The 27,270-nt window shown below is 42.0% G+C and overlaps 1 protein-coding gene across 1 annotated transcript in view; it reads right to left on the bottom strand.

Moving 5' to 3' along the window:
- Positions 1-11,336: 11,336 nt before the first annotated feature.
- The window catches only part of RFX6 (regulatory factor X6), a 61,084-nt gene continuing 45,150 nt past the window's right edge, over positions 11,337-27,270 (bottom strand). Inside the window, exons 15-19 of the mRNA XM_075597708.1 lie at positions 26,780-26,902; positions 24,133-24,342; positions 22,738-23,250; positions 17,771-17,989; positions 11,337-12,967 (exon numbers count right to left, since the gene is read on the bottom strand). Coding sequence (XP_075453823.1) covers positions 12,786-12,967; positions 17,771-17,989; positions 22,738-23,250; positions 24,133-24,342; positions 26,780-26,902 — 1,247 coding nt within the window. The 3' untranslated portion in view covers positions 11,337-12,785. The remainder of the gene's footprint in view (positions 12,968-17,770; positions 17,990-22,737; positions 23,251-24,132; positions 24,343-26,779; positions 26,903-27,270) is intronic.

Here is a 27,270-nt window from a genome sequence, read left to right as displayed (position 1 = left end):
CCTCGTGGGACCTTCAGCACCACCCTGAGAAAGGTCCCACGAGGACCGAATTGTTGGTTATGTTTGTGCTGCTGTTTATCTGAATACAGGTCTTTTTTCATTTACCACTGAGAGCTGTCTTTCGTTTGCTCTTGCCAGATTAGACTATATACATATATATATATATATATATATATGGACAAAAAATGTAGCGCCAGAGTAGAACTGCGAGTGTTAAAAACCTAATAAGTGACTAAAGTGTATAAAGTTAATAATTGTGATTGATGTGCAAAAAATAAATAAAATACAAATATATCAATATACAAAATGGTAAAGCACAATAAACTTGATATAAAAAAATGTGCAAAAGTGTAAAGAAAGAATAATAAAGTCCAACCAGTCCTTTAGATGTTAGTCCATGAATAAAGGTAAATGATGCTGATAAAGGGGTTCTCCGGCTGCTCTCACATGGGATAAACCACATCCAGGGGTATCTAGAAACAGAAAAAGAGAGAGAGCGCACGCCCCATAGCATAAAACTGTGTTTTTAATATGAAAGAAGGGAAGGGGGGGGGGGGGAAGAAACACACTCACAAGAGTAAAATGATAAAAAGGCAATTTGTGATTATATCACCACCATCCGGTTTCTTTGCTGCAGAATGTCCGTCTTTGTAGGCTCCCTCAGGGCTGCCTGTGGAAATCACAGCTCACCGGATGCCAGGGGTGCTGTTTGCCAACTGGAAACAGTCCACCGGAGTCCAAACGCTTGCCTCTCCACTTTGAATGGCTGCCGTATGAATCCCACGCTGGATGTGGCCTCGTGCGCATGCGCAGCGTCGTAGTGACGTAATCGCGTTTCGTCACCACTGGGCGACTTTCTCAAAGGGCTGAGAAAGTCGCCCAGCGGTGACGAAACGCGTCAGGGACTCTGATAGCGCGATTACGTCACTACATATCTTAATAAAAAGCAATTTTGAGTATAACTGAGCCAGCCAGACGAAGAAACCCGGTAACGGATAACTTCAGTGTAGTGTCCGGTGTAGATACACTGCAGCAGCCTCTGTGGATGCCTCCGCAGCCCGGGGAACACGAGGGACGCCGCCTTCCTCTCAATCCGGCGTCACACAATGAGTTCTCAGCTCCAGGTACCGCGAGAACTCAGTGACGTCAATGGATTCAACCGGAAAAAGTTCCCATGAATACAACGGGTGGACGGCTGAGATAAATGTTTCCAAAGAAACAATAAAATGCTGTAGCAAACAAGTGAGTGACAAAGTAATAAAACTGGGCAGTACACCTCCACATAACACTCTCTACGCGTTTCGTCTCAAAGAGACTTCATCAGGAATTAACAGCATAGGTGTGGAACGTAGTATTATAGTAAGATGAACCAATCAGAACACAGAAAACTACTAATTGCTAATCAGGTACACAAGATCAATGTAAGGATAATATTAACCCCCATATGTTCCAGAACACATACGGGCCAAATAGACCAACGATACTAGAGAAAGTGACCAAATAAACAAATACAAGTGATAACATACAATTTAACAGAATGAATTAAAATACATTTAGGTACTACAGCAAAATATAATATAGCATAATATAACATAATATAGCATCATCGGCTGAATCATGTAATAATGTAGTAAACAGATGCTAGTAGAGAAATATCATAACTCCATATAATTGGGGTCAATGAATCTCCACTAGATAGTACATATAAAGAGATAATGATATTGATATAGAGATTCAGAGAGACCAAAGTACAAATAGTGAGAAGGGAGGGGAAAAGTAAAAAAGGGGGGGGGGGAGAGGGAAAGAAGGGGAAAGGGGAAAAAAGAAAAAGGGGATAAAAATGGGAGGGAGACAATAGGAGAGAGAAAAAGAAAAAGGGAATGAAGGAATGGACAGAAACAAAAGAAGAAAGAATGGACGGAGAAGGATTTTGGATCAATGGTGGTCACGCAAGCAAAGTTGATACAGCTATATAAACATACTCAAAATTGCTTTTTATTAAGCTATGTTTGTGTGTGTGCATTTTTAAATCCTTGACTCCATAAATATTGTTATACCTTTTTACGCTATGAGTGCACCTGTTTTTTTCTGTGTTTCTATAGATATCTTCAAGGAAGTGGTGTTCCCTTCATTCGGGCTGCAGAGACTCTTTTGGATAGCAATTGGAACATTTTTTAGGATTTGTATATTTTTTATATATATCTTTTTCTGGACTTTTCATCTGATATTTTTATCTTTATTTTTGTGTATTGTTTATGTAATATTACTTTTCCCCATTTTGTATAGTATAGTTTTTTTTCATCATTTTTATGTGGTCATTCATATAGTGTTTTAGGTTGGCGCCATTTTTTTTTCTTTCTGTTGTGTTATATATATATACATATATTTCATGAGATTATTATTTATTTTAAGTAAAGCCTATCTTTTTACCAGCAGCAAACTACTTTATTTGAAGTTGTGGTGGGTGAAAAAGGAATCAAAAAACCTCCACCGTTTTATATAAAACGGTGGAGGTTTTTTGATTCCTTTTTCACCCACCACAACTTCAAATATAGTAGTTTGCTGCTGGTAAAAAGATAGGCTTTACTTAAAATAAATAATAATCTCATGAGAAAGGGTAATTTTGTTAAACCCTTTGGCCAAAGTGTTTATAAGCCTGCATGCCACGACAAGGCATAACCGTATGCAGGTACCTGCACTGAATATATGTAATAATTGTCACATGGACTGGAGAAAAAATGTGTGAAAGCCATGAAGGGGTAAAATAAAGCATAACCTTATGTGAGTAGGGCAATTAAAATTTGGCCAAAGCCAGTAACATAGTTACCTTACTGTAAAGGTAAACGGTGGGTGCACAAATTCCCTGGAGTGAATATAATAAAACTTACACATATTGCTTTCTGTCAGCCTTATACATTCAGCTACTCTTCAATAGAGGGTGATGTCCAGACTGACACTGGGGTGCATAATACCTGCACTAATAGGAAAATTGGTAGGGGCTCTGTAATTGCTACAGTATGTAAAGCAGATGAGCCAATAAACCTACCTATATAAATATATATATATTTCAGTGTATCATCTAAAGAGTATTTAAAAAATCTCAAGCCTAGTGGCAGCGGAGACACGGCATGCTCCAGTATCTTCCCCCTACAACTGTAATTGCAAGTCAATATGGCCTTGTGGCGTCCAATGGTGTCGCATTGCCATGTCAATGGAAACGCAATGTGGCGTCATGTGACGGCCATTGACATAATGCGACGCAGTCACGTGACGCCTAGGCGTCCCGTTGCCATGGCAATTTTTTTGCCGTGTGACGTCGTGATGTCATGTTGCATCCCGTTGGCATGGCAATGTGACGCCGGGCGGCCATATTGAGAAGAGTTGCAGAGGGAAGATGCCGAGAGGATGCCGCTACTAGGTAAGAGCAGTTGAAAAAAAATGTCTTCGGGTTGGCCTTCCGTATATGTTGGCAACCCTGCATGTGCTCTTGTGACTGATCAAAAATGCATGATACAATAACAAGACTGTCATACAGCCAGATTCGCACTTTCTGTGTTCTAGTTATTTACATGTACTGTTTATGTGAGTATATACTGTGTGCATGTATATGTGTATATTGATATGTGTATAAGACTGCTGTGTTTTTCCACCTGTTCAGATCTAGGAACACTAAAATATTTATCTTCCCCCCATCTCATTTCCCCTTTCTGCTTCACCCCCCTCACTCAGCCTTCTTGTTTGTGCATGTACATGTATATGTGTATATTGATATGTGTATAAGACTGCTGTGTTTTTCCACCTGTTCAGATCTAGGAACACTAAAATATTTATCTTCCCCCCATCTCATTTCCCCTTTCTGCTTCACCCCCCTCACTCAGCCTTCTTGTTTTGTGTGTGTGTATGTGTGTGTGTGGGGGGTTGTTATTGTTTTTTGTGTGTGGAGGGTATTGTATTTTGGGGAGGAGTATTGTATTTTTGGGAGGTGATATTGAATTGTATTTTGGTTGGGGGGTATTGTATTTTGGGTGGGGTATAGAAGGGGTGAAGGCGGTCACAGCAAAAGAAGTCCAGCCCAGGAACAAGTGAAATTAAAATCAGCTTTAATATTACATGCTGTACATCACAGAAGGGGCACTCTGACGCGTTTCGTCCTTCTCCAGAACTTTATCAAAGAGTTACTCTTTGATAAAGTTCTGGAGAAGGACGAAACGCGTCAGAGTGCCCCTTCTGTGATGTACAGCATGTAATATTAAAGCTGATTTTAATTTCACTTGTTCCTGGGCTGGACTTCTTTTGCTGTGACCGCCTTCACCCCTTCTATACCTGTATCTGCTATGGCTGGCGCACGCAGGCATTCACCACGGACTCCTAAGAAGGACTGACGTCATCCCCCCCTCCACACGTGTGGACGCGCTGGAGCGCATCATCAGCTGAGAGGCAACACCGCTCCTCCTCACTGCAGGAAACGGCGTGCACGGACGAGCAGGCAGCGGTCCCCCTACGCAGACATCGCGTCGGTGGTTACCCAAGAAGGAAGACGCTGCAGCCATCCGTATCACGGGGAAAGCCAAGACAGAGGAAAATCTTCAGCAGTGCGGAACAGCTCACCGCAACCGCACGCAGGATACCGAAGACACCGGGCAGGGTAAGGGCAGCAGCTAGTGGCCTCAGGAGGTTCAAGAGTGAGGTGTCCCTGGACACTTCATTTCCTGCACCCGGCCACTATCGGCACAACGGGCCCCCCGCCCTGGGTGAGTCAAAAATTTATAATCTGAAGATTTCATTGTGTCCTAATGGTGAATTGCCACATACTTTTAGTGGATTGAGTTTTTTTCTTTACACTTAATATACTTGACTTTGGCAGCATCAGTTATTTTGGGTTCACTCCCATATTTTTTAGTGCAACTATTTTGGGTGGGGGTATTGTATTTTGTCTATGAGGAGGGGTTGTATTTTGTGTGTGGGGGGGTATTGTATTTTGTCTGTTGGGGGTATTGTATTTTGTGTGTGTGGGGGGTTATTGTATTTTGGTAGAGAGATGGAATGATATTTTGTGGCGGGGAGATCGTACAGGTATCGGGGGGATTGTGAGTGTGTGGGTAGGGGGAATGAGTGTGACGGGAGGTAATTACTGATGCAGCCACCAGTATTAGAACACTTACCGGATAAATTCCTGGGAGATTCTGGGGCAGTCTCACAGTAAATGCTTCAACATTGCCTCAACATTTCTGTAAAATTCTTAATGGCCCATCGGATTAACACAGCAGAGGGTCCCTGCAGTCCCATTCAGTTTGCAGGGACCCCCTGCTGTGTTAATCCTATGGGCCATTAAGAATCTCATAGAAATGTTGAGGCAATGTTGTAGCAATGTTGTAGCAATGTTGAGACATTTACTGTGAGACTGCCCCAGAATCTACCCAGGCAGAGTTCTAATACTCGTTGCTGCATCTGTAAGTGATAGCGGGGGGGGGGGGGGAGTGAGAATGGTGGAGGGGTAGAAGAGGGAGGTGGGGGCGTAAAAGGGAGAGAGTGAGTGAAGAAGAGAGTCTGGAAGAGAAATACATTGGGAGAGGGGGGAGTTAGAGGAGAGGGCTCACAAGGAGGTTTGAGAGGTAAGGAATAGAGAAGGGAGCTCGCAAGGGGGTATGAGAGGGGGGGAGGGTAGAGGAGGGAAGGATGAATAGGTGTGAAAGGAGGGAGGAGCATGCAAGACCACTCTAGTCCCCGGGAAATCTGTCTGTGGCCCTGGCCACAGCTAATTTAGATTTATTTCCCATTAAGCATAATGTTTATTTGGCCTGGCTACAAGACATTAGGACCACCATCGGCCTTGTGCTACAGGATCCAAGTCTTTCTTCAATATTATCATTTTGTATTGTCCAACTTAGAAGTGATTTGTATCAGCACAGATAAAAGTGTAATACCGGTATTGATTAAGAACAAAGAGTAGACAGTATCTGAACATGAATAACCACCCAGCTATGTTTTAAAATCTCTAGTCACACATAATACTAAAAAATACTTTCATCTTTGTGTCTGGACCTTTTAGTGTCAGTCAGCTATTCAACTGATGAGGATGATGTGACAGAATTTATTATAATTAGCAAATAAGGAAAAAGTAACACACAGATTTTTGACTATGAGACATGGAGACGTTTCTTAATTTGTATCTGTGGCTGTCTTCTTACCATCGTCTTTCTGCCATATGCATACATTGCTCACAAGCTTTTATTTCATACAGTACTTTTACTGTGTCAAAACGATATACAGTATTTGAGTACAGCAGGGCCCCAGGTATACGGCGGGTTCCGTTCCAGAGTCCCGCCGTATAGTGAAAATCGCCGGAAAGCGGATCCTGCGATTTTCAGTGCTGCGTATGCGCAAACCGGCATTTTTGCCGGTCTGCGCATGTGCGACCTGCGGTCTGCGCGCACAACCTGCGGTCAGCTTGAACAACCTGCGGTCTGCGCAAGCACGCCAGGCACACCCGCCCGTTCTGCGCATGCGCGATTTCAAATTCAACATGGCAGCCCCCTTTTCAGTGCCGCCGTATCAGCGGATCGCCAAAAAGCGGAGCTCCAAGAAGCGGGGCCCTGCTGTAGTTAAAAATGGAAAATATTAAACATTGGAGCAAAGATATGTGGTTAACGATTTAGGAAGATTTATATAACATGTATGCTTAAAATTGTGTAAAGTTTAAAGGGGGGTACTCTTTTTAAAATAAATTCCCCTTTTCCTTAAAAACAAAGTGCAAGTGTGTAAATAAAAAGTAGTGGTAATTCATACCTCTTAGTACCATTACTGTTTGACCACTCATATGAGATATATTGGTTCCTGATATAATCTAATATTACTGCTGGGAAAAAAATCTGATTGCACTTTCAGTAGATGCATACTGTATGCCACAATGAAGCAGGAAAACTGAAGGTTTAAGCCTGATGTGTTATCTTGATCCAGATTTCAAAATTCTAAGATGGAAGTAGTGATAACTTCCAAAGAACTTCTTTGTCTTTAGCAAGTATCCCTAGCCTAATGGCCCACATGTAAAATAGTTTTTGGGGAGATTTAGCATAAAAAGTTTATCTTCCATTGACTTGCTTTGAAATAAGAGCTTTTCATTCTTCAGGGTGGAAGTACAAAAATGATAATTTTGTCAGCAAATGATGAGGGTACCTCCTCTCAAGTCGGGATAGCTGGTCAATATGATCACTAGTGTCATCTTGTGTTTAGATGCGAAGGCGGATCAATGAACTAGTCACATTTTCAGAACCCTGTGCTGTTAATAGTGGGCTGGTAGCCACTTGTTGGATGTCTATAGCTACAGTATAACTTGTGGGAACGTTTCCTTTCTTTCACTGTCAGCTAAAAATGACATATATGTAACAGATGAGTTGTTGTCATAAAAAAATTGCTTCATTCGTACACTCCCATTACCACACAACAATTTTGCGCAGAAATCTTGCTATGTCGCACATTACCATGAAATAACAGAAGAAATAACACCTGAAAGGCATCTGTAGATTAACTTATATGTGTAGTGAAGCTAAAAACATGAGGCTAACATTACAGGAACACTGCATTTCTTTTTTCATTTCCCTACCCATTGGTGTCCCCTCTGGCAGTGAAGGAGTTAATGTATGTCCTACCACTGTGATATTATCCACTGACTCAGAGCATGGCGTCTGCCAGAGACTAAGTATTAAAAAATACTGTATGTATTTGAAGAACAACTGTGAAATAAGACAGGGAGACTGCTTATATAGACGTGATGGTCTCCACAGCTACATTATCTAAGACAAGTGTTTGTTTGCTAACCACTCATTCACCTTAGCGAGTTCTAGACAATTTACTTACAGTAGCACATTTTCAGCGAAATAAAAGATGTAATTTCTGTTGTATACTATCCACGTGGCATGTGTGTAATGTGGCTTGTGAAGAAAAAGGAGACAAAGCAATGCTGCACCAAGATGGGGGTGACATTTGACAGCCCTCCCACACAAGCAGAATATTTTCAAATACAATGTAAATGCAAATTTGTAGTACCATTGATTGATGTGGGCTCTCTATCAATGAACAGTACTAATATATGTGTGTGTGTGTGTGTGTGTGTGTGTGTGTGTGTGTGTGTGTGTGTGTGTGTGTGTGTGTGTGTGTGTGTGTGTGTGTGTGTGTGTACATGCACACACACACATGGGGGAATATCTGTGATGGCGGTTTTAGAAGGGGAGGGTGGTCTCTCCCCCTTCACCACCACTTACATCCAAACCACCCCCCCCCCCCTCAAAATCACACAAGGGCATCAAATAGTCATGGGTGGGAGGAGGGGACTCCTTATTTATTAATACCTGTGGAATAACCGATTATCAGGCCTCCTTGGGAGTTCCAATGAAGAGGTGGAGCCAGAAAAGGCAGGATTAATACCCCCTTATTTAAGGGGATCCCACCCTTTTGTGTGTTCATCAGGATTAATACCCCATCTGCTCTGCTAGGAGAGTAGTAACAGTGTCATTCTGGGTCAGTCCCAGTGCTTGTGACACACCCTGAATGTCACAAGGGTACTGAAAGGGTTACATTGTCGGTGGGTCCTGCTAGTAATGTGTAATATTGTTCTCCAATTCACAGTACTTACACATAGATTTTCCTAATTACATAAAACTAATTTAAACCGCACTGTTCCACATGATTATCAGAAATCTGTGTTACCCCCCTCCCCCAAATGATGATATGAAAGCTAAGACTTAAAAAAAAAAAAAAACAGATCACATCAATCTCCTTTTAAAATGCTGAATTTCTCCTAGTGTCAATTTTTGCTGTAGCAACCAGGGCAGAAGGGCGGCAGGAACATGTGGTCCATTATTTGAACAAGGATAATAATCAACCGAGCCAACAGGAAGGGAAGTAGGCTTTCCTATTTCAAATGCTTATTATAATCTTTTATGCGTTTTCTAATTGTATATCCATCTGTGCCATCAATGGAAGTGCAAACTCTGAGCCAGACATCGCATTTAACGAGAGGAAATAAAAGTGAAACGAATCGCCAAGACAAATCCAAACATCTATTTTTCAAATGCCTTTTTGGTAATGCTTCTTGAAGTATAAGATCTTAATGGTTAAGGGAGATTACCACCTTACATACACATTTTATTTAAGAGAAGATCAAACATCTTGAGATAGAGAATGATGCACAGAAAATCAGTAACATGTTGCAGTGTATGTTGCATTTCTTTGGGAGTTGGAGAGATTTACATCAAATTCTTAATTCTATTAATGGTATCATTCGGTCATTACCAGACAAACTTCCAATTTCATGGGTCCTCCTATACGTAAAATGTGATCCAAATTCTCAAAATAAAGATGTACATTTTGGCTGAGGTAGATTTACATACTCATTAGGTTTAAGCAGCATTCATTATTTGCTGCAATGAAAACAAAGATAAGGACTGAACGCTTAAAAAGTTGAGCCAATCTAGTAATGTAGGATGAATCCCTCTTAGCAACCTACTGTATGATGCATTTGGGATCAAATGAAAGGTCATGTGTGTAATGCCGTCTCTACCATTTTCAATAAATGTATACAAAGTAAGTTATGGTAAGTAAAAAAGGGACAAGAACACCTCAACCATACAGCAGAGATAAAACAAGCACTTGTGTGGATATTCCCGTCTCACACAGGTCCACAAACCTGTCTTTCCACATAGTCACTCAGCATGCAGTGCTTCCACTGCAGCCAGGGATTCTGGTAATGGCAGGCAAATGAGTACTCAGTGTGTCACTTTTTGCTTCTTATCCATTTTAACATGGATTTATAAAAGCATTTGTCTTACACAGCTTTTTAAGCTCAGCCTGGGTTAAAAAAAAAAATTGCACGGCAAGCAAACCTACTCATAGACATCTGTTCTGACCTTTTGGGTCTAATCAGTATGATAATTGTTACTATCATTGCATCGTGAAGCTGGACATGACTATAACCACACAAAATAGAGCTGGCCTAGCCCGTATGGGCTGCAACAGCCATTGACCAGGGAATGCGACTCCCCCCCCCCACCTGGCCTGGTGGTCGCGAGAGCGATCAGGGTGGCAGTTGGTCGGTTTGGTTTTGAATCAGGAGCCAAGGAACAAGTAACTGTCACTTGTTCCTTGATGTTGCAGCGGTTTCCTACCCACCCATCCCTATGAGTTAAGTTATTTCGGGAAATTTTGTTTTTTAGTGTTAACATTTCTTTATCTTGCAGATAATTAAGATAATCTTTTTGAAAACAAGGAAGAAAAGATTCTGATGGAGGGGTCAGTGGGCCAATTTCCTTTTTCGCGGCAGCTGTTGGGGGGGGGGGGGGTAGGTGCTTTTCTGCCAGAAGGGGCTCGGGCTGGTAAAGCTGGGGGTTGAAGCGAGGGGGCAGGTCACCGGGACGTACTTCCGGGTGCCCCCTTTGCGTTGCCCAGGAACGAGGGGGGGAGTGATGGGGGCATGGCCATCATGTCACCCGGCAGGTTCGTCCTCATTGGCTGAACCACTGGGGGAGTTGCCTAGCGCTCCGTCACTAGTTCTAATCACAATTTTAATGTCTGCCTGAAAAAAGCACAGCGCGGCACGGCGGCCGCCCCTCGCAGCGAGCCCGGCCCCATTTGAGAGGCAGCTCTTGTCCCCGTAGCAGCCAGCGGGGACCAAACCTAACTCTATGGAATGCATCACTTGGAACAGGGACGGGCAACTCCAGTCTTCAAGGGCTACCAACAGGTCAGGTTTTGAGGATATCCCTGCTTTAGCACAGGTGGCTTAATCAGTCTTCGACTGAGCCACTGATTGAGTCACCTGTGCTGAGGCAGGGATATCCTCAAAACCTAACCCGTTGGTGGCCCTTGATGACTGGAGTTGCCCACTTCTGATCTGGAAGGTGTCATGCGGAAGGCACCTTCTGGACATCTTACGCATACCTTGGGGAGACATCATAGAAGTGGTGCGGCCCCAGCATGTCCAATGGCAGGTTGCAAACATCAGCTTTCTGTTCTTTTTCTGAAGTCCTTGCTCTGAAGCAGATTTCTTTATGATTTCCAACTGATGGAAGCCAGTGGACTTATGATAATGCCTTCAAGTAAATGTTGAACTATAATATGCCCAATATTATAGCACCACTTTTGCACAGGGTAAACTATGACACATAACCCCATCATGCTCAAGCCATACAGTATCTGCACCAAACCAAATTGGCAATAAAGGAGTGAACTGAATTCAGACAGTGTAGGAAACATTAGGAACATCTTGATCAAATAAGACAGATGCATTGGAAAGCCGTCATTACTGACATTTTAATGAACAAAAGGAGAAACATTAGGCACTTTGCTCTATATTAATTTGAGACAGCAATATTTGACCTTGTAAACAATGCCGTAGGAGGTAGAACACATGGTGAACCTGACAATATGTCAAGTAAAAGACAGTAAACAGATACTCTGGAATCATAATAAATAGGAATTATAATACAGATGTTTAAATAAAATATTTTTTTTTTTACAAAAAGGACACAAGTACAAAAGTTTCAGAAAGATTACATGACATTTTGTATTAAATAAAGGCACAACAAACCCACCCTCAACCCTAAAAAATGTAGTGTCTGTCTGTGATGGATAAAAAGGGTGGGCCTAACATGCTGTTGCCTTCCCACAAAGGAGATAGGTTAAGCTGTATGGCACCTTATAGTTTTATCAAGGGAATAGTCCATAAGGTGCCCTACAGATGAGCACAGTTAAGTAAACATGGCCCACTATGCCAGGTCCTAATAGTATTTAAAGGCAGACCAGCTGGGTCACAGCATCTACATGACCACATGGCAGAGCTTTACAATTTGTCAGTTTGCAGTATTTTCCTTCGGCTCAGTATCGCTGCACTCATCACAAACAGTCTGTATACAGCTACATTGGCATGTGTGCTGCTTGTGTGATGTTGTTCAAGTAAAGCGATTTCAGCGGAGATTTGGAGGAGCTGCAAGAACTGTGAAGAGGCTCTCATGAGGCCCCCTCATTAAATTTCTTTGAAAGGAGATGGAAGCGACTTGGCAGTGGCAAACACGGTGTGCTACACCTCCCATTGTCACCCCCCTGCCCCATAGACCAATTTTTATGCCAGTCCCAAAATGTCTCATTTCCACAATTGATTGATAACTGGGGGAGGTGCTGTTCATATCAGTCTGTCTTTGGTTGAGCATAATGTATGTTTAATAAATGTTTAGGTGCATTTGTTTCTGTATGTACAGCAAATTAAAATACCAATTGTGGGGGCATTTGCATATCTCAGACAGGTCTACAACCCTTTCTTTCCCCATTATCGCTTGGCAAACAATGCTCCCACTTCAGCCAGGGATTCTGGGTAATAACATGTTAATGAGCACTAATTGTCTCACTCTTTACTTCTTATTCATTTTAACATGGACCCCTATAAACTTACGCCTGCTTGAGACATGCAAATGTACGCATAAGTGGTATTTTTATTTGCGGTATACTGTACAGTGTTTTGTCTCTATTTCTTTACCCACCATAACTTTTTTAATTTCTGTATGTACATATGTTTGAGTCTGTGTACGTCTCTCCCTTGAACTGCTAACAGGCCCTACACTTTTTTTTATTTTTTTACATTTAAACCACTTGTGCTACTTACACAGTAATAGTAAAACAACCAGACAACCTGAAAAGCAGAATCCATGAGAGACAATAATAACCAAGTGTTTTTCAGCTCCACAACAAAGTGTGGCCATTTAAAAGATAGGGACAACCAGATTTTAAAGATGGGCACTTCACGTGCTTCCTGAAGCAGCTCCCATAAAGACTGTGTTGATTGGAGGCAAGGAGGACACCATCTCCCTAACGTCGTTGGATTGTCCATGGGAATCCATTGTGTCCTGCGAGGTGTATTGGCCGGAAGCTCCATACATACATTGAGAAGTGGATGCAGATATTACACCTTGCATGTTTGAGGCTACAAGAAAAAAAGCAAAATGTGTTTAACTTTATTGCATTCCGATTATTCCAGGCAAAGACAAATGTAAACTAAATTAATCATATTAATGACGATCCTTTATGCTGGGAAATAAGATCCTACATGAATACAGTCAATAATATGATGAATGAACTCGAATCTCTAACATGTTTGCTATATGCAAGTCATTTCCCCCCCTAGCAATTAAGTTCTTGTGGCACAGAGGGGGGGTATTTAATCATATCAAGCCCAAACTTGTGGAATTCTGGGACAAACAAAAATTACCAGATGCATCAGGGGGGAAAATCCTATTGGAATTAGTAGGATTTTTGTTTTCTTTGTGTGATGCAACTATTTTGCCCCAGGACAGCACCACTTTTGCCTTGCTAGACCCCAAAAAGGGAAAATTATATTGTACAGTGCAAATATTTAGGAGAGGGTAACCAAACGTAATCATTACAGTGCATTTTCATGCTTTTAGAAGAAGGATAAGTGAGTTTGTTAGTAATTCTACTGAACATTCCCAGTAGTTTCAATGGTAAATGCACTGCTGCTGTTGAAAGATGCAGTTACATTTTTAGACACGTTAACTGAACTTTCTAACAGTATTTCTTTTTCTAATGTTCCTGGCAAATAATATAAAGTAGTTAGAGACAAAGGGGCATATTGTAGTTTGTCGTGGTTAAACCATGACAGATTAAAAGTAGCCAAAATTCCGTATTTTATATTACAAATCACAGAGTTTAGACTGCGTCTATAAAAATGGATGAACAGCCAATTCGCATGGATTATACTTTGTTTTGAAGCAGAGAGAGACCTATTATAGTATATACCCAAGTTCTATATATATCCCCTCAAACCTCACTCCAAATAACATACAGTATTGAGAGACAGCTGAGCTCAAAAAGAAACACACCTTAGATACCTGGGAGATATGCTAATTGAATATTTAAATTAGTCACACTCCACACCTCCTAAAAGATTTCCATAACAGCTACAGTATACTGATAAATCTAATGTCCCTTGTGATGAAGGGGGTCTGGTGTCATAACTGGTAGGATTAGAACCTACAATCTCTACTATTCTGGGCACCAGTTCTAGCATCAAACTGAACCAGTTGCTGAAAGATCCCACTGTCACAGGATAGCTAATTCGTCTACTAACATATCTGCAAGGCCTATCCCACCCCTCCAGGTAAAAGAGTGTGTGACTGTTGTGATTGAGTGTGTGTGTTTGTTGTGAATGAGTGTGTGTTGTGATTGAGTGTGTGTAGAGGGAGAGGGGGGTTGGCCCGGTATTAAAGGGGTTGCACCCCATATGGCCACCCCCTGACCTCACCAGGGAGGCAAGGGGTTAACTGGACTGTGGTCCAGGAATGTGGCTTACACCTTGTCATGTCAGGAAACTGTATGTTCCCCTGTTCCCATGTTTCATTATAATCCTGTATTTTAAAGATGTTTTAAAGTGCATTTCTGTATCTCCAGTTCTAGAGGTCGCAGAGAGTTGATATTTGGCCAATATGTGGAGTCACTGTAGGCATTAAAAACTGGCAAATTTCAACCCACTGAGCCCACCAGAATGGAACTTATTAATATGTGTAGATATTAAAGAGTATATGTATGGTATTTTGGATCTGCTCTGAAAATGCAGATGCCATCTGCTATGCTGATAGGTCATGAAGGGCAGCTGGGTTGCTGAGCATAAAGCACTGTGATCAAAAGGTAACTGCCCTGATTGTTTACACTAAGTACTAATCAACAGACCAAGTACTAATCAACAGACTCTGCCACGCTAATTGTTACCTGAGGGCGGAGAATCATCAAACTGGAGTGGTTTGTAAGTGTTATGTCTACACCTACAAACAATGCAGATCCTACCAGATACTTAATTTGGTAGACTGGTCATCGCCCCTGATTTAATTATGGGGCTACAGAAATAAGATCCTCAGAGTCCCAGTACACATGGGCTAACTAGCTGGGGGGCATGGTTTAATCTGTGTCTCCACGTTAGGGATTGGATACAGATAATTGTTCACCAATAGTCTGTGTTCAATGTTAAGAATAGGGTTACACAGGAATATAAACTGTGTCAACCCTACAGTTTTTAGTAGGAGTTGTGCTTCTGATTCCACCTGGAATGTCACCGGATTGCTGGAGAATTGCTAGCCGATACTTCTCCATCCCCCAACCCTAAGTAAGTGTTACCTTCTTGTCTGTTAATTGTACTATATTGCTGTGTTCACCTTTTTAAGGAATAAATATATTTTATTATATCTAAGCCTCGTTCAGTTCAACCCAGATATTTGGTGTTCATTATATCTTGTCATAAGCTACCGTGACAGTGTGTGTGCTGTTATTGACTGTGAGTGTGTAGTGATGTGTGTTCTGTGAGTGTGTGTTGTGAGTTAATGTGTGTGTTTGGTTTGTGGGGGGGATTGACTGTATGTTGGCGGAATAGAGTGTGTGTTGGGGGAATGGAGTGTGTGGGGGGGGAGGAATTGAGTGTTTGCACGGGAGGAATTGGGTGTGAGGGAGGAATCGAGTGTCTGTTTGTGGGGAGGAATTGAGTGTTCGTGTGTGTGGTAATTTTCGCGTGCTAATTATTATGCACAAGGCACATTTAACTGGTCACCAGGAAGTGAAAGTGGTCTACTTTTAAAGGATGCCAGGAAGGAGGGGGTTACAGGTGTGAGCAGTAGAGCTCGATCGTATGCTGTGACAGTAGCGTTTCCCAGCATCTGGTTTAGTTCAGTGCTAGAGCTGCTGCCCTGATTAGTAAAGGTTGTGGGTTCTGGTCCAGTTTGCTGTGGCACTAATATCCCTTCATCACAAGGGGCCTTAGTCTTGTAAGCGTCTTATGGAAATCTTTTCGGTGGTGTGACTCATTTAAATATACTTTCATATCCCATTAGCGTATCTAAGGGGCGCTAATTTTTGAGCACAGGTCTCTCCAAATGTTATTTGGAGGGAAGTTTGTATATATTTATATATATAAAACTCTAGTAAAATAGCTCTTGCTCCCCAGTGACTCTGCAAAAATGTTGAGTTTGAGCATTTTTGGAATTAAACCGCTTCTAGAAAATACTTTTCCACACGGTTTGGACATGCAAATCTGAGCAGGAAGGCTCTTTCCGCAGGAAACTCGAAGCTACTAGAATATCCCCCACGTCTGCCTGCAGGGGGTGGAACTGGATATGGGACAATTAGAGTGACTGGCTGGTGTGACCGATAGGCAAAGAAGAAAATAATTCAGTTCACTTAATTTATTTTGTGGGCAGAATTGAATGTTTTCAATGATTTTGTGGACAAAATAAATCTTGTAAATACAGTATCTGACTTCATTCTCTGAAAAAAAAATAGTTTCTAAGAGGTGCAGCCCCCCTGCATGTTTGAGTATTTATTTATTTTTAAAAGATATCTTCATCATTCATCTGTTTTCACCTCTAGTTTTCCCTGATCACTGATTCTTTAAAAAAAAGTGTGTTTAATTCCTGAAAAATTAGAAAAGTAAATTAAAGGTAACTACAAAGGTTTAATATGAGACAGTCTCTTTGATAATTATTTTTGACGTTACATTGAAAATAAGTCTGTGCGTTCTGGAGGAGTTGAACAAATGAGAATAAACAGAAAGGTTGCCATGTGATCACTTTGGGTCATTTTAATAAAAATTAAAGTAAGATTTTAAAAAACAGCCAGGGAAATAGTTACACATAAGGTTGGCAATCTTCTTCAAAAGGCATCACATTTTGCCCACTTTCAAGTTAGGTAATTTCAGGGTTGGAAGTACACCTTATAATCATTCTGTAGCAAAGCAAATGTTGTCATTCACCGAAACATTTTGTGATGTTGTGTCGAACAAATAGAACCTTTAACTTCATCCCATTGATAAGTGCGTGCGTGCGTGCGTGCGTGCGTGCGTGCGTGGGAAACTTATGTAGACAAAATATATTATGGCAATCATTTGTGGACAAAATGCTAATGTTACAGACAGTACTAATTAATGGTGAATTGAGAGCATGACACCATTCACTTGTCTATTTTTGAGGATACATGAATATTATAACTAAATCTGTGATACTCACCTAAAGACCTGTGATATACAGAAGGGAGATACAAGCTTTCTTTTTTTTGCATTGGATTGAAGCAGGGCGTCAACGGAGCTGAACCCCATTCATTTCAGCTCCTGGGACCTTATGCTTCTTGAGATACTTACCTCCGTAAGGGGAGTCGGCATCTCGTGGGCCAATAAAAAAGCTGTACCGGATGATGTCACAGCTTCCAATAGGCCCGCAAGTTGTGAGAGCTTTCAAAAGCGGCCATTACGTGAACCCCAGCTAGTGAGTCGGAGCAGCTACCAGCACCCCTTATAGATGGTCTGTAGCTTAGGAAGCAGGGGGTCCCTGGAGCTGAAATTAATGGGGTTCATCTCCGGAGACCACCTGCTTCAATCCTATGTAAAAAAATTAAAAAGGGGATAAAAACGCGCAGCTTGGATTGCTGCTTTAAGATGACTTTTAGTAACATGCAATAAGTGAAATACTGTGGTGCTCTGTTTTTCGGCAACATGATACAAGATTTTAATTTTAGTTAAAAATGACAAAACACACAATCATGCAATATCATGCATCAAGCAGCTCTTCTATAACTCCACTTATTGCTCTATATAACCACAAATAGCTGATGCAAGTGGGGTAGAATCGGGGAAAACTAACTATTGTATGTTAATTTAGCGGTATAAAATACATTTTTGAGGTTTAACATATATGTAAATAACACCATATTTTTGATCATTTTGAAAACTTACCCATGGAATTCCGACATATAATTGAAGGGGAGGAGTCCGCATAGTAGGAGTCAATCTGCTTTCTTTCACTGTCATCTAAAATGTTGAGTGGATCATGAATGTCATTGAATGAGTGTAGAGGGCGAATGCTGCTAACACTACTAATTACGGAAACGTGTTGATCAATCATCGATCCAAGCCTGTGGGATTCTGGGTAGTTTAAATTATTCCCATAGTATCCTGTAGTGGGTAAAGCATAAAAGAAAATGTATATCATATACGCATTACATTGTAAAATACATATTTCATATATACATTTGATCACAACATTCATAAACTAGTTTATATTGTGTGAATTTAAGTGTATCATCATTATTCATTATATTGCCTTCCATCCTACTATCAGATATATATGAATGTTAGAATAAAATGGACACCCATATGTATTCAGATAAGCGTCATATCTTTACCTTTACCAATCTTTACCGATTTTCCATTCTGATGAATGCAGAGTACAAAAAAATGTGGTCTTAATATTGAAAAAATATTATGGAATTAATATTGAAAATTGCGCTGAAAAAATGTCAACAATATACTGGAGCAATATACTGGATTTGTGGATTGTTTTAGCAATTGTGCAATCCTTCTTAGTTTGCAGAAAAAGATATATTTTGAAACCAGCTTATCAATGCAATTGTGTTTCTTAAACAGATGTTATCAGACTTAAAGAAAACTTTTTGAGAACAAGTTTCTTTACATTGGAAATGGGATATACTTTGAATCAGGTGTTTACTCAACCTGTAGCCAATGGTGCTCAACTCTAGTCCTCAAGCCAGGCCCCCAACAGGTGCGGTTTTCAGGATATCTCTGCTTGAGCACAGGTGGCCTAATCAGTCCTTGCTTCAGCACAGGTGGCTCAATCTGATTGAGACCCTGTACTGCAGCTGCGATATCCTGAAACCTGACCTGTTGAGGGGGGAGGGGCTTGAGGACTGGAGTTGAGCTCCCCTGCTCTAGCCCACCCCATCCATGTTAGAGGGGTAATATAAATAAGGATGGGGACTTTTCCTGCGCAAACTCCTGTTCACAGTGACATCAGATAAAAGGGAGTAGCCAGACGAAATCAACCCCTCCCAAAAATACAGATAGAGTTCTGCTTTTTGTCAAATGCATTGATCACCTATTTTTACTTTTTACACATGTTACTGGTGTAGCCCCTGTAAACAGCACAGGCTATACCGATCTCCCTTCTACTGTGGTAAGTCCTGTTAAGATCAGGCACCAGTAATCATCATGGGTTTTCCCCTTCATAGCCCTGCCCTGAGTGGTAGACGCAGGCCTGGACTCTGCTGCAGGCGTGAGCAAGAGGGGAGGTTCTGCTGACTTCACGAGAGGCTGGGCTAGCTCTATATTTAGCAGCCAACTCCTGTGAGTAGAGTTTAGTTTATGCAGAGAGCCTGGAGTTGCCGGGTTTATGCCGAGAGCCTGGAGTTGCCGGTGTGTTATGCCGTGAGTCGAATTGTCCAGCGGATCGGTCCGAGGAGTGGGAGGAGACCGCGGTCTCCCCTGCGCAGAGTGCAGAGCAGAGAGAGAGTGGAGAGATTCAGCTTCCTTTAGTAAAGCTGATAGAATTATAGACTTGGTGGACCAATGCCCTCACCCCACTGCAGGGGTGATGGGGAGAACCAAGACCCACCGCGAGGATAACCTAGGGGGTGGGCCACGGGGTGTTGAAGCCCTAGCCCAGACCATCCTGTCGGCGGAGAGACTTGGAGGGAAGGAGAGGAGGAATTATCTGTGTGGACAGAGATCGGTGTAATAGCAAGTCTTTGTCGGTGTTGTTGCGGCTACGGGAAGCCACTACCGTTGGGAGATTGCTGATCTGCTAATAAAGAGACTATCCTTTGTTACCAAAGACTGTGTGTTAATTGAAGCTATTACCCTGGGACCCAAGAGGTTCTTCTATACTTTCCTGTCCCATATTCCTGGGAGTATAGAAGATGGAGGCGCTGCACCACTAAGATCATGGAGGCTACCATCCCAGAAGCCCGGTCCTGGCTCCCCCACAACATCGCGGGAGCTCAGGCCCTCCTGTTCCTCACAGGTACGCACCACACCGCATGTAATCTGCCCTCATGCACCCTAGACACCACCGTAGAGTCTGTGTGAAGGGGGGGGAAGCAGGGTTACACTGGCTACTAGTTAATTTTTTCCCCCTAGGAGGAACTGCACCATATCTATTTATCAACGTCTCAAAACTGCTAATCTTTTTCCCAAAAGTATTCATTTTTTTCAAAGAAACAAAATCCGATAGAAAGCAATGGTCTGCAATTTTACAGACAACAGACAGCACATATATATGAGGTAAAGATGGCGGGTTCCGGCGCAACTGCAGATGACTGACTCAGAGAGGCTGCTGGGATACTTCAACAGCTTTATTGTTCCAAAACACACAAGGGCTAACACCGCATTCTCCCCCTCAACGCGTTTCACCCTTAGGAATAGGGCTTCGTCTTGGAGTGGGGAGAAGCGGATGCTGCCTGTTTAAATACAGGAAAGCCCGCGAAAACGGGTACAAACATATTAAAACATTAACTCCTCCAATGCCTTTGCCTGTTACTTATGTTATCAATCGGGTAATCAGTACTCCGTACTTATATACATTGTTGCACTTATGTTGTTATTTTAGCATTTTGTTTAAACATGTTAGTAAAAGATATGCCATTTGAACTCAGGTAGATCATTGGAGAAAATTGAAAGGATATAAGTAAAAAGTGGCTGCAAACACTGCTAAAGCCTGGTATATATCCAACGAATTTATGCTAACTGCCTATAATAATTGTGCATAAGTTTCTACTCACACATATTATACATTGTAAAATTAAATAGACAATGTAAATTATTGGGCTGATTCATGCATCATACATTGGACTATAACCAGGTGCTGGAAGAAAGAGGAAAAGAAAGGGGAAGAAATGGGGGGGGGGGGAGGGGGGAGGGAAAAAAGGGGGGGGGGGAAGGGAGGGGAGGGGAAGGGGAAAGAACCTTTTGTCGCCCAGCATGTTAAAACCAACCAACCGCAACATAACTAGTAGGTCCATGTTCCAAAGCTAACTGGCTCGTTCAAATGTGGGCATTGTAAAATATGTCCAAATATGATTAAGACTAAACATTTCTCAAACCATGATGAAACACGTAGATTTCCATTAAAACGTTTATAACATGCCAGACCAATTTCGTGATTTACCTCCTAAAATGTGGTTGTAATAACAATATATAGGACTAACCAGTAGAGTCCTTAAAATCCGCATTATGGAACATCTCAGGTTAATTAAAAACACGATACTACACATCCGGTACCTTTGCATTTCAATTTATGTCCGTTGGGCTCTGTGGAGAATTTCAAATGTTGTGCCATCGAACACATAGTGTTACCACCCCGAGGAGGGGATAGACTAAGGATTTTACACCAGAGAGAGGCACACTGGATACATACACTGGGTTCTCTGCAGCCCAACGGACTTAACATTGACTGGGATCTACGTTGTTTTCTTTAAATTCTTCTTTGAATTTTTCTTTGAATTTCTTTTTGAATTTTAATTCTAATACTGAGATGAAATGCCCGCAGGGTGAGGGCATACAGTCTAATATGTTATCCTCTGTAACTATTTACACTGACTCTTTTCCCCACACCCCCTTCCCCTTCCCTCCTTCCCCTCCCCCCCCCCCTCCCCTTCCCCCCCCTCCCCCCCCCCTCTCCCCCCCCCCTTCCTCTCTTCCTTCCCCCCTCCCTTTCTTTCCCCTTCCCCTCCCCCTCCCTTCCCCCCCCCCCTTTTTTTCCCTCCCTCCCCCCTCCCCCCCCCCCCCCCCATTTTTTCCCCTTTCTTTTCCTCTTTCTTCCAGCACCTGGTTATAGTCCAATGTATGATGCATGAATCAGCCCAATAATTTACATTGTCTATTTAATTTACAATGTATAATATGTGTGTGAGTAGAAACTTATGCACAATTATTATAGGCAGTTAGCATAAATTCGTTGGATATATACCAGGCTTTAGCAGTGTTTGCAGCCACTTTTTACTTATATCCTTTCAATTTTCTCCATGATCTACCTGAGTTCAAATGGCATATCTTTTACTAACATGTTTAAACAAAATGCTAAAATAACAACATAAGTGCAACAATGTATATAAGTACGGAGTACTGATTACCCGATTGATAACATAAGTAACAGGCAAAGGCATTGGAGGAGTTAATGTTTTAATATGTTTGTACCCGTTTTCGCGGGCTTTCCTGTATTTAAACAGGCAGCATCCGCTTCTCCCCACTCCAAGACGAAGCCCTATTCCTAAGGGTGAAACGCGTTGAGGGGGAGAATGCGGTGTTAGCCCTTGTGTGTTTTGGAACAATAAAGCTGTTGAAGTATCCCAGCAGCCTCTCTGAGTCAGTCATCTGCAGTTGCGCCGGAACCCGCCATCTTTACCCGATTTCCTTCTGACGGTGGCACGCAGGAGTAGCCGAGGAGAGCAGGCCCCAGACTGGAGATGCAGGTAAGGTAAGCAACCAACAACCCCCTGCACCAGTCAATTCAGTGGCCCAGCGGAGCTCCCTCATGCGCTACCCCACTGACTGACAGCAATACAGTTTGCCACAGTGCACACGGAAGCGCAGGCAGATCCCCACATTCCCAGCACATATATATGATGCGGGAGCTTTCAACTTTGCCGAGAACCCGGCGCCCCCTTTGGAGGTACGTATATTGGGAAGTAGGGTGTCCCCGGAGCTGAAATGAATAGGGGTCGTAATTTTAAAAAGTTTACGAATTGCTCCTTTAAAGCATTTGCTTTATACAGTATGTCACGTGTATTACAGCTGTGAAGTGCTATGTACATGGATGCCGCTATATAAATAAAGATATACATACATACATTACTGATATGTCAAAAATCACAAAAAACAAGACACTTAATAAAGAATAAGAAAAATACCATTGGAAGTATTTGAAGAAAAAGTTCCTCCCTGACAGCCTCCAGACACCGAACCACTCAAAAAATTGAATCCCGCATTGTTAAGGAATTGCATGCTGTGTATTTCTTGTGCATTTGATGAGGATCCATAATTTGAAGAAGGACGGGCATTGTATGGAGACACTGCACAGCTGCTGGTGAAATAGTCTCTGGGAAGATGTTGTTCATTTAAGGGCGTGTACCGGTTATTATCCACCCTGTGTTGACCGGCTCCAGGAGAAGGTTGAGTATGAGCCCGGAACATGGCCTGATAGTTTGAACCAGTTCCAAAATAGTTCTGATTTGCTTGTGGAAGGTTCTGGTATAGAGGCTCCGAAAAAGAGGAAACTTGGGTATTAGTGGATAGCACGGGGCCTACACTGGGAGGCCTCAAAGTCATTGGTCCCTGGTTAATTACACTTCCTCGGTTCAACATTGCAGGTGAGATAGGTGGAGTCATTAGATGACCTGTGCTTTGTGAAACCTCCATCTGATCTACAAAATATAAATATCACATAACAAGTTATTACACTTACATGCTATGAATTGCACTTTTTATTCTCTGTCCCATTATTACATGAATACTATATAATAGTACAGTATATCCTATAACTATTTTTATGAACATCCTACATATTGCCTGCTAAATGTCCATTTCATATGACATATCCCAGGACAAAAGTGTCTTTCAAAACAGAATGTGATGAGCTCAAACGTATAAATAAGAAAATGTATTAATAAAATTATGTCTTTTTTAATGCCTTACGAGTGTTGCTAGGGAAATAGAATTGGCCATTTATGTACAGTATAACAAATCCAAAAACCTGCACTAATTGGCTTGCAATTTATTAGTCAAATTATACATTTTTTAACCTGTCTTTATTAACAAAGAAGTCATTTGGCTGCATATTTTTACCAAAATGACTTAAGCCTGCTAGCTACATCAAGATAAACTACATTTTAGCAGGCTTTGCAAGTTGTTTAGTCCACAAGACTATGCAAAATATGACATTTTACTGTAGCTACCCGCTAAAATGGAATTCACCCTGACGTGGTTAACGAGCTTAATCCTTTTTAATCAAAAGAAGCTGCCAAATGACTCCTTTGTGAATGAAGGATCTTACATTTTACAGGCACACCTAAGTGGCTGTGCCTCTTCAGTGCATATAGAATTACCCCTCAGGATAAAAAATCTATAATTCAATTAATATTTTTTTTAAGCCAGTATAGGAAGTAGGGCTGGGTTTTTGTATTTGTTTTTCAAAAAAGATGTTTGGAAAGTTGCAATTGTTCAGATTCATATGGATTCTGGTTATTCCTTATAAAAGTACTATATTTAAATTAGATTTAACGATAATGTTCCTCCTCATGTTTTACCTGGAAGTTGAATAGTCTCATTGTCACCATTAGAGAAGGAGTGCAAGCCACGAACAAGACCTGCATGTTGGTCAGACGACAGAGTTGTGTAGGTTTGCTCTTGAAGACATTCATTTTTAACGGCAAGGTCATTTGGAAGACTGCCAGCTTTGCCGCGGCTTGCTAGAAAGCAAGAGCTCGGTGACGCTGTAAACGTTGCTTTACTTGCATCTGGAAAGATGTCAAAATTGTGCTTAATGAAGCAAATACTAATACAGTATTTGTTTTCCTTGACCTAACCAAAATGTCGATTCATTATCGTAAATGTATTTATCAAATTATGAGGATTTGTTTTGGGGGCCAAAAGACCTCTACATTGGATAGTAGCACAATTACCAATCCTTTTTTTTCTTTCAATTCAGTACCTCAAAACTGAAGTGCGATGTTCATCAATCATCATATAACCCTCGATCAGCTCATTTACATGTTTGACTTGCATTGGGTTAATATTTTTGCTTAAGAGAGAAAGTAGAAAAACTATAAAGTGAGGGATTTTGCCCCATAAATAAAGGAAGTAGGACATGTTACAAAGAGTTAGTGTTAGACTGTTTATTTGGTCTTATAGTATAGAATTGGGTGTAATGGAAAGATAAAGTGTGACATCTCACATGTGGTTCTAAGGCTGAGGCCCCTCTGCGGTCGGCGGCGCGCGCAGGCCACCAGCCCCTTACCCCAAGTGTGCTGGTCCCCGCTTCCTCCTTCCCCGCTTCCTCCTTGTGTGCCTGTGTAATCGCCTCGCCCCCCCCCCACATCATGGCCGCGCCCACCCGACCAGTTTTGGTCACGCCCCCCCCCCCCGCGCCGAAAAAAGTCAGCTGCAGACCATAGATCATGGTTACACACACACAATATATGCATACCAAGCCACCTCCCTCCCGTAGCTCCCCTCTTTCCCTCCTCATTGGCTGCCTCGCGTACCATGTGACGCGTCAGCGCTTCTATCACCAGAAGCTTGCAGCTCCGGCAGGCTGATGCGTCACAGCACGCAGTCAGCCCTGTCGGAAGGAGGCAGCGGGGACCAGCACAATTGAGGTAAGGGGCTGGTGGCCCGGCCGCGCGCACCGCCGACCGCAACGGGGCCTTAGCCTGAGGGATCTAGGCTGCTGCAGGCATTGAGTTTACATCAGATAATAACATACTCTATATGAGGTGTCTGTAGGTTCCCATAGTCCTGTACTGCACAGAACTGAAAAACCTTAGGCTGGAAATGAGCATCGACCTACAGATGTTGCAGACATTAATGCTCCCGCCGGCACATTGCAGTGGGACACACAACACCATGCACCATGGCAGGGTGCTCAATTCCAGTCCTCACGTCCCCCCCCCCCCTTCCCCCAAAAGGCCAGGTTTTCAGGATATCTCAGCTTCAGCACAGGTGGCTCAATCAGAGGTTCAGTCAAAGACTGAGCCTCTGATTGAGTCACCTGTGCTGAAGCAGGGACTGATTGAGCCATCTGTGCTGAAGCAGGAATATCCTGAAAACCTGACCGGTTGGAGGTTTATACTATCTTCAGAGTGCTAAAATCTCACCACCGCCCGACCGGTGCAGCATCTGGACTCCAGACCTTGTTTCCTGCTGCCCTGTGCTGACACCACTACACTTACAGTATGTCCCAGAATCAGAGCTGTGTCCTGCTGGATGTGACATCACATGCTGTCGTGAGTGATGTTGGTGGCTCGGAGGGCAGTGAGATTTTGACACTCTGAAGAGAATATAAACCTATAACTTAATGCAAATTTGTATTTGTTACACTGTGAGTGCGCATTTGTTTGTGCCTTTTATGTCCTTATAAATACATTTGCCTATACTATCTGCACCAACGTTTCGCCTGATCTTTCCTCTGAGGTGGATTCCTGTTATAAAGCTGGATATACAGATGGACACCAGAGAGGATTCATAGGCGTGCTGCCTCTGTTTAACAAAAACTGTTTGTACTGAGAATACCTTTTGATTTTTGTGCTTTTCTACTGATCTATTCTCTTGCCAAAGAGACCTTCACTTTGCACTTTGTCTATTGCACTGGCTTATTTCATTTGTTTGCGCTTCCCTTTTCTTTTTCACTTCACCTCTGTATTCCAGCAGCTACAGTACACCAGTATTTTACCTCAGCAGATCAAGAAGCACTATGCATTCAGTCAGTGAAAAATATCTCAATGTATTTGTATTTGTGAAAAATGAAAAAGAAAAAAAAAAACCAACCACATAATATATATTTGTCATTACACTATCACATGGAAACTGTCATCGAAGTAAAGAATGTCTAGAAAATGGCTTGACATACCGGCACCACAACGTTTATCCTGCTTCACAAATCACCTATTTTATTTTAATTACAAGTACATGACCGGGCCATCTGCTTCATCTGTGTCCTGCACCATTGATTGTGTGCCTCGATGTGCACCCGTGGCAGGATAACTTGTAGTTAATGTTATTAACTTTACTAAGAACATGGCTTGTTCATATTCTTGAGATAGATGGATGCAGATTGAAATATTTCTGCAGGTTAAGTATACTTTTATTTCTTAGTTTAAAGAGACTTGTCAACACGCTGTACCTGAATGTTTATGTACGGTTGAATAATTATTAGTGACGCTCTGAAGAGTTTACCTGCATTCTTCATGTATTTATCCAATAAATTCTGAAGCTCTTGTTCTTTGTCGTTGTTGAATTGTGTCTCCATTGCAAGGAGTATATATTCATCAAGCAACATGCGAATCAAATGGAATGATCCTGCAAGTGGACAGAAGCGAGACATACAGTAGGACCCTATTTAATAAACTCTGTATTGTAGGCAAAGCCCTCTTCACCCTAATCACTAAAGGGGGAAGAAGCAGCCCTCAACAATGTATGAATGTCTCTTTGCAAGTGCAAATGTATTCTCAAACATAAGCATTAAGAGCATTTTTGAATTGTTCAGTTATCACACAAAAAATGTCGGCAGGTTCACTTAACCGTAAAGACATTCAAAATAGTTGAACATACCTGAAAAAGTTGGGGGGGAAAACCAGAGAAACTTCTTAAGGAATTAAAAAAACTGTCGACTTGTAAGGCTGCCTAAAGAATTGTGAATAAGGCTAAATATTTGTGAAGGAGTCACC

Source organism: Ascaphus truei, chromosome 4, assembly GCF_040206685.1.
Source record: "Ascaphus truei isolate aAscTru1 chromosome 4, aAscTru1.hap1, whole genome shotgun sequence".
In the NCBI taxonomy this organism is placed as follows: Eukaryota; Metazoa; Chordata; class Amphibia; order Anura; family Ascaphidae; genus Ascaphus; species Ascaphus truei.
Note: the sequence above shows the minus strand (reverse complement) of the source record. Positions and strands in the feature narration are given on the sequence as shown.